The sequence below is a fragment of the Dendrobium catenatum genome, unplaced genomic scaffold (assembly GCF_001605985.2).
Source record: "Dendrobium catenatum unplaced genomic scaffold, ASM160598v2 original_scaffold_59640, whole genome shotgun sequence".
Classification (NCBI taxonomy): Eukaryota; Viridiplantae; Streptophyta; class Magnoliopsida; order Asparagales; family Orchidaceae; genus Dendrobium; species Dendrobium catenatum.
In genome coordinates, this window is record NW_021378092.1 from 459,373 (window position 1) to 470,459 (window position 11,087).

Sequence of the window (11,087 nt, forward strand, 5' to 3'; positions counted from 1 at the left end):
TATTTAAATAATTAAAGATATGTATGCTTACTTGTGTTCAAATACAAGGTGGTTTGACCAAGTATTTCCTATTTCGATTGGATTACATCAAGGCCGTGCATATCTTTTGCTTTAGTCATGGATGTTGTCACTAGACATTTGCAAGAGGATGTATTTTGTTGTATGTACTTTGGTGTATGTTTTTTTGTTGATGATATTCTTCTTGTTGATAAGACTAGAGAGAGAGAGAGAGTTGAAGGTAAACTTGAATTATGGAGGTCAATCTTAGAGTAAAGATTTTCGCCTGAGTAGATTTAAAATTGAATATATGGAGTGTGATTTTAGTAGCAATAGACCTAATGAGCGGATTGTGACTTTGGGCGATCAAGTCATTAATAAGAATACACGCTTTAGATATCTTGGATCTATTGTTCATAGTGATGGTGAAATAGATGGGGATATTATCAGTAGAATTCATGTTGGATGGTTGTAGTAGAGGAATGCATCAGGCTTATTGTGCGATAGAAAAGTCCCCTTCAAACTTAAATGAAAATTCTATAAGATGGTGGTGAGACCTGCAAATGCTTTATGGTGCCGAATATTGACCATTAAAAGAGAAGCATAATACTAAGTTAAGTTTTGCAGAGATATGTATGCTTAGGTGGATGAGTGGCTTTACCCTTAGAGATAGGATACGAAATGAGCATATACGTGAAAAGATTGGAGTAGCTCCAGTGGAGTTTCCTTAGATGGTTTGGTTACATTAAACGGAGGCCTTCCGATGACCCGGTTAGGAAAGTTTAGGTATTAGATTTGACTTATGTTAAGAAAGATGGAGATAGACCTAAAAAGACTTGATTTGAAATATTAGAAATGATTTTTCTTTATTAGATTTAAATGAGAATTTGACTTTAAATAGGACACAATGGCGAAAAAGGATTAATGTAACCGAACCCACATAGTGGGAAAAAAAATTTGATGTTATTGTTGTTGTTGTAGGAATGAAAAAAATACATGATAAAAAAGGAAAAGGAAAATAAATCAGGCTTTGAAGGAAAATCTTAACAAGCACATGAGGGAAAGAAGACATTCAGTGTTCATCCAACGGCTATATATATGCAGTGTTAGGTGAGATGTTTGATCAACTAAAAAACTTATTGGTGTGGCTGTTGAATTTGGCATTCAAGTGGTCTGCATTGAAAGCATGCATGCAATTTCATGCATTTCTCCTAAAATCCATGATACAATTAATTATGGATATATTCGGGATGACTGTAACTCTATATAAAAGTAGATGCAGAATTCATATATGAAATATAAAGAACTCTATCATCGAAATTTTAAATAATAATAATAAAAATTATAAACAAACAGACAATGTAATAACTGTTAGAAAAATAAAAAACATTAAAAAACAGTCCAAATTTTGATATTTCACAAACTGAACATCAAAATACTTTGCCAATGCCATTTCCCACTTCTCAAATAAAATTCATATATAAAATGTTTTTTAAAATTTACCGACCTAAAAATGATGTACATATATCACTCTTTACCATGTTCATGACGATTGAGTTCAGTTCTAGTTCATTACAAGCTTTCTTACAAGTTCAGTATACATCAGCAGGACCTGTTGTTATGGGTCACGAACAACATGGGTTTCAAAAAGATAAACACCATGATGGATCTTACAACTTCAGCTTTTATTTTTTCTCTTTTTATTTTATAAAAGAGAAGAAATTAAACCAACTTGATCAGTCCCTTTGTCTGCTTTGATCAATGACCTACAAATTGGTTAAAAGTTAGAACTAATTTTAGGATGAGTTGTTCATCATCATACCCAGATCCAGTTGTTGATTAAATAACTGTGGTCAGCTTGCAGCGACAGCATCGGTTCTAGGTTTTGAATCAAGTAGCTGATGCAGTTTTCCATTGGAATTCTCAAGAGTTTCCTCCTCAATGTTGCTGGAGCTGTCCATCCTGGACAAAAGATTCTCTATCACCATAGATGGAGCTTCTTCATCGTATATTCTATCAGAGGAAAGCTCTTCTTCCTGTCTTAGTTCAGCCATCTTCAGTTTCTCCTGCAACCCAAAGCAAAATGAAAGCCATCAACTTAAAGAGTAGAGAGCATTAAAGAAGAGGCATAATAAGAAATGGAGTAAATCTCTTAAATCCTGCTACTCCTAGGATTTACTAGGTCTATGATTGAGCCTAAAATTAAAGGAAAATAAGATTTAAGAAGTAGGATTTATGATTTACAAAATCCTACTTCCTCTAAATCCAACTTGTAGCCAAACACCCCCTAAATCTAGTTTAGTCCTAATAAACTAATTGACAACCACTCAAAGTTTATAATTTAGATTAAGGAGAGTAGACACAATGAAGAGAAGCGGTATAAATCTCTTAAATGTTTACTTCCCCCAAGACTTTACAAGGATTTAGCCTAAAACAAAAGAAAAAAACATATTAAGGCTTCGTTTGGGATAGCTTTTGTACTGCTTTTTAAAATGACTTTCTAGTATAAAAATTTCAAATTCAAGAAATTTTTATACTAGAAAGCTGTTTTAGAAAGCAAGAATAAAGCTGTCTCAAACGAAACCTAAGAAGGTATTAGAGTTTATGTGGCTATAAAGACTGTTTAGAAAGGTTTAGCCTAGATCATGACTAAATCTCACAACCAATAGCTCCTAGTGATGGCTTCTTACAAAACCTCATTACTTTCCAAAACTAATTTACTTAAGAATTCACTGACGCAATGTCTCCCAACTTACAACTATGATCATAACGGCTTACAGTTCTAAAGCTATGATTAAAGTACAAAAGCTAAAGAGTTAAAGATTTGAGAATCGATTCATTACCATTAGAACAGAGTTTTCTATTCTAAGTTTTTCAGAGCTTTCAGTCAGCCGAGTAATTTCAGATATGAGGTTAGTATTCTCCGCACTAAGACTTCCAACTCTGGTGGCTAGTTCTTCTGTTTCAGCCTGAAAGGGGGTGAAAAACAAGGAAAAGTTATGACAAGAAATATATCAAATATCGAAAGCACCAATAAAAAAAATGCTCTATATTTTTCTCCAACCTACCTGCTTCCTTAATCTAGATCTTCTTGCAGATTCTCTGTTGGATTGCTTCCTCTTCTCCCGCTTCAATGCCCTCTCATCCTGACACAGATTTAATGATAATACTCACGGATATATACATTTAAAAGTTAGCATTAAGCTCCTTTTCTAACATCAATGAAACAAATTACTACTTCAATAACTGTCTGCATAGACTAGTGAGCAAGTAATCCTTACATTCAAAGGAATAGGCCTCTGGATGATCAAATGGAACAAGAAAAAGCAAAAAAATAAAAATAAAATGGTATGCTTATGCATGTAAAATAAAGGATGAGAAACAAATAATGAGTAGGGCGGCAAAATTGCAGAAAAGTTTGTTTCTGTCAATATTGTATTCGTACAATCAGCAGGAAAAGTGCTTGTAAATGAAGATCATTTATTCACAGAACACCGAGTACATACCATAGCGTTAGTTGATAAAATTAGTTCACTTCCAGGCTTCTGTTTACTGACAGTAGAAGACCTAAAATCCATTCCTGGAGTCAGATTGGCCAAAGGAATAGGAGCAACAGCCCCAGGGCTTGTGGTCATCCCTAATGAAATAGTTGGAAGTACATCTGTTGTTGCCCCAGTAACAGTATTAGCTTGTATATCAAGATTCTTGCCACCTGGAATGATAAAACAAAGAATAATCAACCTGTGAACTTTGCTAGGGCTGTTAGTATCCTATTTTAGACAAGATATACAACAGAATTTTGGGGTCTTTAAATTGTACTGTTCTGATTAATCTTGTTTCAGCTCCATTATTGATTAAATCTAAGCTTCATCAATTCCTATCATCACAAAATTTAGCGGGATTAAATTTACCATTTATCAAATCCTATCATCACAAAATTTTACGGATTTAAGGTTTTTTCTCCTACAAATCTTAAATCTGAAACAAATATTCAAAAACAGTTTATCAGTATTTAACAAGATTTATTAATTGTATGACAGACAGTTTTCAAGTTTTAATCATCTCAAGATTTACCAAATCTGGAATGCAAGATTTACTAATAACTGCTTTAGTAAATCTGGAATGCAGGATTTACTAAAACCTGCTCAAGTATAATCCTGCTTGTAGCCATACATCCCCTAAAAGATTGCCTATCCTTCTATAGATCAAACGTTCAAATGCAATAGACTTCATGTCACCTAACTTTAAACATCTAAGCCATTTTGGAATGAGATTCCTCCTGACCTCACACTTAGGTTAGTTTTAAGGTAATTTAACGAAAATAACATTACAGCAGTAGGATGGAGCTCAGGCTATGTATTCCATCAAGCGACAGGTGACTAAAAAGATGAGCAAAGAATGAACTAATATAAGAATTGAAGTTCAATAGCGTAAAACAAAAAGAGTTTTCATTGAAAAGAAAAATGAGAAACTTTTTTCCTTTTTTCTTCGTTGATTCACAAAAGGATAGTAGGCAGAAGTTATAGATAGTTCTTAAAGGTATAAAATGGCAGAAAAATGTAAAGCTTCACACTTGAAATCTACTCAAACCCAACTGAGCAGCTAATAAAATGTAGAGTTTGAAACTTGAGATCGACTCAAACCAAGCTGAGCAATGAGCCCCATCTCATTGAACCTATTCTGATCCGTTGAATTATACAACTTTCTTTACAACTCAATAGTTCTGTCATCTTATTTTCCTTTCGTTATATTCAAATCAAGCACAATGAGATGGAGTTAGTCGTTGCAACCCAAGATGAACAGAATGCGACTTATACGCACCTGAATTTGATTTATCTTCAGAGCTTCTATTTCTTTGCTTCTCACTTCCCTGGATGCCCAACATAACAATTATTTAGGAATGAAGCGTGAAATTTGCAATAATCCAGGTTAATTATATGTTAAGAGCATTACTCCTGATTCACTATTCCCAGCACTTCCTTCACTTGAACCTTCATCTTCATTTTCGTCGCTGTAAAAGTAAAATTTGTAAAAAGAGGTGAGTTAATCAAGTCTGGTTACGTCCAAAAGGAATTAATTAGGTCTGATTCAACTAGTAAAAACCTCTCTGATCTGTTTTCATTACAGCCTGCACTGGCATCATAATTTCCATTGGACGCTACAGGCACATCAATCCCTTTAATCTTTTTAGCTGTGCTTCTCTCTTTATTAGTTGAGGGATTGACAGACACTTCCTGGTTCGCAGGAGATGATATCTGCAGAGCAACAAAAAGATTAGGAAAATAGTAATGATCAGGAATATGTGCGAGCATGTTAGCGATGAAATCAAGAAAAATGGTCCCATGAAAATATTGTATAAAATTACATGTAGAAGAATGTATCAGTATATTAAAAAAATCAAGCGTCATTGTACCAATTAAACTAACACGTAGCAAATTTCATTCATTCTATTTAGTCCCTGATTCTAAGAGAAGGTGAAAAAAAAAACTTAACGCTAAATTTATAAAGTAGACACTCAAAAGCTGTAATATCAACATACTCATTTATCTGTCAAAAAGGGAAGCACAACAAGTGCAAAAGAACTTTAAACTTACATGGGTAGCTGAGGGATGAGAGTAAACTCCTCCATGAGGGTAGATTGCTGTGTATGGTCCACCAAAAGGTGTCAACATGGGCTGAAGAAGCTAAAATGTCAGCGATAAAAAATAGTTTATGCAGTAAATTAATTTATTCTATCCAAGTTCTCAAAATTTAAGATTACGTGCATATTTTAAATACAATACAGCATCCTTAGAAATGCTAAGATAATCAACACCAAGTTCGAAGAACTCAATAAAACCTAGATTTATTAGTATATCTTCTCTTGGTTTTACAAGTAAATGTATCCTCAGCCAACCCCCTCCAATTTAGACCAAAATGCTCTCCATAAAAAGACTTATAAGTAATGAGAAAAAAGATTTACAACCCAAAAAATCACCTTACTTTCTTGTTTTAAAATGGCAGAGCAGAATAATAAATCATACTCAAGTAGCTAAGTTAGTACCATAAAATTGAGAAAATGAAATACCTGAGGACTCCACATGTAGGGGTATGGAGCATGACCAGGAGCTACCGGCGAACCGAAAAAAGGAGCTGGGATTGGAATTCCAGGACCATAGTATGCCTGACAAAAGCGGGAACCAATAGTAATATGTCAAGAACAAAGCCATAGGTTACAAAATCATTCAATGCAGAAAATACACTAATGGATGTTATTCTAAGCACAGGACCAGCGCAGATTACACTCTAACCTGCATGGATCCCCAATCAGGAAATGAACGGACTGAAGGTTGTTCCTGCAATGGAGCCACAAAAAAGATCAAAACTCAATAATCAAAAGCATATATTCATCATAGTCTCAGATGATTCTTCTAAGAATATAGTGAACCATCACCAATGGATTTACGCTTGCCAAACAAGATTTTAAAGCTGCATCTTTATGTTTTGTCATTTCGTGCATCTCCTAACATGCAAATCAGATTCTAAACCGATTCAAAGGTTTAAGGTTTTAAGTTGAAAATAAATTTGAACACTAGTATATTTGATCTAACTTTAGGCTTCCATTGATTAATACTCACTAGCAAGTGCTATCAGAGCTAATGATTCGGCTAGAATCAAGTAGTTCATGCGGTTTAGTTTCACATTAAAACTTAGAAGCACATGACTCTCACGGCACTTAGGCTCTTGGCAATTTATCTTTGATGAGCTAAAAAATTCTTTTGTTTGAGGGGCAATATGATCGATGATGAGAGCTCTTTGGATGAATTCCTCATTTGTTTGAAGGGCAACATCGCCGATGCAAGAAAAAAAAAAGAAGCTCCAACAAAAAAAGATTTTGTTTTATGGCACAAAAATAAGCAAGTAAAAAAAAAAACAGGAGTGGCCACGGCAATGTTTGGTTTTCTCCATTATAAACTGAATATAATAAGTTTTAGTTATAGAAACAAACCCTCTACAATGTGAGGGTAAGGCTTCCCTCCAAGCCCCCCTAAACCTTGCATGTGATAGAAGGCTATATATTGTTTGGATATGTGCAATGAATGATAGAAAATTTACCAGCTAGATGAGTTTATAAAATTGATGTCAAAGAATTAGAAAAAAAATCAGATACAACTGATATTATAAACAAGAGAAGTTATTCAAAATGAATTAAACACCTCATATAACACTTATCAGAAATTAAAGAAAATTGAGGATTCGTAGAGTTGACCTTAAATAGTTGGGATAAGGCAAATGATGATAATTGTTAGAATAAAGTAAAAAAAAGTTGGGAATATTAGTTTTAACAATAAATGTGGTAAGCCTAAAAATAAAAGACTGCTTCAAGCAATACACATTACAAATTGTCATAATAGTTGTTCTGCTCAGTAGATATCCTCTTTGAAGTAATGAACAATTTAATATATCAACTCAGTACTTCAAGTGGCTTGGCATACCTTTAAGCCTACTCTCTTACCTAATTATCCTAATTTCTTTCTTAAATGGGGTTCAGATTTTAGCTATTACAGTCGTCAATAATGCTCCATAGAATGTTCTATGGAAATAGTTAGAATTTAACCTCTTTTCGTATAATCATCCGACTCATTTGTCATAATGAACCCATAGCAATGGTTAAACAGCCTTCAATCTATTCTGCACGTCCCAAGTTTAAGTCATGAAGGCATCACCTTCTCAAATATGAATATATGGATGCACACGAGAACACTCATTGAATGCTACATTTGTGGGAGCTCCATGTATTGAGATTTGAGAGCCTCCTTGTTTTAGGCTTCATTTGGGACGGCTTTCTTACTGATTCTTAAAATAGTTTTTTATTACAAAAAATTTAATTTTTATACTAAAAAGCTATTTTAAAAAATAGTAATAAAGTTTTCCCAAAAAAAGTTTTAGAAAGATAATGTCTGCTTTTAAAAAACTCCTAATAGGATATACAAACACAAATATGTGGAGGAGTTAATAGAAAATAATTTTGCACATCACCAAACAAATATTGAGCATAAATGCGTATCAATAAGCAAATAATTTATACAATGGAGACATGCGTGACATGCGTTATGCTGTTGCTACTGAAAGAAAATAGGCATCTTTCCCAAACAGACGACACAAAATAAGTGGCTTTAGCTATGGCACTCTGGAATGCTCACCGGTACTGAAGGCGACCTCTCAGATTTGGAAGGTGCAATAGCCTCGTTAGCACCCATAGAAGTTAGTAGAAGAGGAGCTGCGGTCTTTGGTTTATTACTACAGTTCTTATTATTATATGATGCAGCTGTATTTCTCCCAATAAGCTGTGGAAAAGAAAAAAAAAACATAGTCTGTAAGCTACAAATGAGAGAGAGATAGAGAAAGAGAGAGCAGAGCAGAGCAGCAAATATATCTTCCAAGACAATCAGTTTAGGATGTAAATTACTTCCGATAGGAATTTTTTTTTTTTTAAATCCAACGTTCATTTGACAAACATGACCAAATCTTCTTGAGACACCTATAAATCTGCAAAATAGGACATCACAGGACTCGCCGTCAGAGAGATTAGCAAATAATTAGACTCGTTTGCCTAACATCTCATGCTTCTGGCTGAAATAGGCTCACTGCAAGTGCCTAGCCAAGCTCTCTAGGGTGCAAGAATTCAAGTAAAAGGAACAAAATAGGGATTGAAAAGCTCTAATAAATGATTGGAGATGAGTCATCAAACAACAAACTGACTTTCCTTTCATTTCATTTCATTTCCTTTCCTTCCAAACAAACAGTCTTGGGTTACAAAGGATTTCCATAATCTGAGATTCAAACATACAAACCGCAAGTAATCCTGGCACATGATTACACATTAAGGAATAATTTAAACAAAGCAAATCGGTACGTTTCTTCTTATAACCATAAAAATATAATTATCTATATATTTTGTTCTGGTTCTCGACTCAAATTTCATTCGGACAATAATGCAAAAGAGCTCCAACGTGAGTTTTAAAACAAAGCACGGGCAAACACGTCTTTATCCCATACGAAAAGACCAATACTTTCCAGGTTAAAAACCAAGGGGAGCCAGATCCTCGAGATCCCCTGTAGGCTTCTCAACTGAAAGGGACATCTATACCCCCAAAATTAATGGCAATTCTAATTCCATTAATCCATTCCTTTAACACTCGCCAGGCGCCTTCACCCGCCGGAAACGACCACGATCCAGATATTCTAAAAATTACTTGTTCGTGTTTTCCCTCTCTTCTCAATCTTCCAAGAATGCATCTAAATTCCGATATGTCATGTAATTACCCTAATAAAAGTAAGATAAGACAGCTAAATATAGATCTTGAAGAAGCAATAGCCACCAAATCTAGCATTTCCTATAAGAAATTTAGGAACCAAGAGAGATATTTAAATTACCTTAAATTTCCAGTACCAAATTTCCAGAAAAAAACACCATAGCTTGCAATCGCCTCAGGGCGCTTCTCAGGGAATTAGCCAGTAAACAAACAACTTCAACTGAAAAACATTTAAGAAGACCGGCGAACAAAAATCGAAGCTTCGTTCCTTAACCAAACCCTAGCTAGCTCTTGTTATTATCCCACCATGATTTCTTGCCAAAGGGCGAGAGAGAGAGAGAGAGAGAGAGAGAGAGAGAGCGGGGAGAGAAGAACGGGATGGTGAGGGTGGAAGAGGCGAGGAAGAGAGGAGCTGCGGGCTCCAAGCCAACTGCCATGTCAACGTACACGTGTCCATTTAAACATACCCGCATTCGCTGGCTGACTTTTAAATGTGCGGAGACCCGTCTGACGACTCCATATGGCAATTGGGAGCCAATGCTGACGTGCTTCTAACCTTCGCGGACAGAGAGGGTCGTTTTAATGAGTCAAATAACTGGGTTTCTGAAGCCGGTGGCGTAGATTCATTTCCTGGCAACACGTGTCGCCGGCTCAGCGGTCGACGCGGTGACGGCTTTGGTGTTCCCGGTCCAGCTGTTTCCTTGTCATGTGGCTGACGTGGTGCGGACTTTAACCAGTTTGGAATCTCTATTTGCGTCCGTCCTTCTCGCGGGATTTATAGTTTTTCTTTAACATCTTTTACATAAATACCCTCTCAAATGATGTTGATTTACGTCTCTTTCGTTGAAGATATTGGGTGGGATTGGATAATTTCGATGACATCGTGGTCTCATTGCACCGCCCTTTTCTTCAGTTCAATTTAAAATTAATTTAAATGATTTTAATTTATAATAATATAATTTCTACCATATATATATATATATATATATATATATATATGTTCAAAGTGACTACATTAAAAGCAATTAATCAAAGAAAACTTAAAAGGCTTTCAAAATACATAAAACATAAGCAAAACAATGATTTACCATATCTCCAACATGTATACTTGATTTCGGAGCTGGCGCTTACTTTCATATTCAAATCACCACTTTATAGAAGTTTTTGGATGATGTATAAAATACTTGTTTTTTAGAGGTCCACTTGCATTTCGTAGAGTTCATACAGAAGTTCAGAGTTCACTAAAACATGACTTTAAATATTTTTTAACCTTATTGTAGAAAAATTAACATAGAAAATGTCATGATTAGAATGCACATATCCCGATGTCTGCTTATATGTTCGCTTCCCCTTATAACTCCCTTTACCTCCCACAACTGTGCACAATTGGTGGGGCTAAAATCCCTCTCATATCTGGATCAGGCAAATGATATCAGAAGAATATTTATAATATTACTTAATCTCTAACACCTACTTTTAGCAAGTGGGACCAAAATACCTCCCACATCTACATCAGGTGGATGGGGCTAGAAGAGTAGATATAGGACCCTTTGTAACATAACAAAGAGTGCACTTTCCATACATCAGAATAGAATTTCTGCAATGTTATGAATGCAAAATGCAAATGCACTGTAACAGTGTTTTATTTAAGTCTTCAATGTAGTATGCAGAACATATATAAACTACCAATAAAAGCCACTTTTTTTTGTAGAACATAATGCTTATTGGATTTTTCTTTTCAAAATTTTACTTCAGAGGAACCTTCATATGAGCATTTCAAGACTTTTAAATGGC

General features: G+C 34.9%; 1 protein-coding gene across 2 annotated transcripts; it reads right to left on the reverse strand.

The window, feature by feature from the left end:
- Positions 1 to 1,423: 1,423 nt before the first annotated feature.
- Positions 1,424 to 9,743, reverse strand: LOC110109693 (common plant regulatory factor 1). 2 transcript variants are annotated; one of them, XM_020840887.2, is made up of 12 exons: positions 9,415 to 9,743; positions 8,181 to 8,324; positions 6,288 to 6,332; positions 6,065 to 6,160; positions 5,592 to 5,672; positions 5,101 to 5,252; positions 4,951 to 5,008; positions 4,819 to 4,867; positions 3,504 to 3,709; positions 3,066 to 3,143; positions 2,841 to 2,966; positions 1,424 to 2,063 (listed from the first exon to the last, which is right to left on the reverse strand). In XM_020840887.2, exons 2-12 carry the CDS (start codon positions 8,235 to 8,237, stop codon positions 1,851 to 1,853), a joined length of 1,161 nt encoding a protein of 386 aa, XP_020696546.1. In that variant the 5' UTR covers positions 8,238 to 8,324; positions 9,415 to 9,743; the 3' UTR covers positions 1,424 to 1,850. The 2 variants fall into 2 exon arrangements, with proteins under 2 accessions (XP_020696546.1, XP_020696548.1); XM_020840889.2 differs by lacking the exon at positions 8,181 to 8,324.
- Positions 9,744 to 11,087: the final 1,344 nt, after the last annotated feature.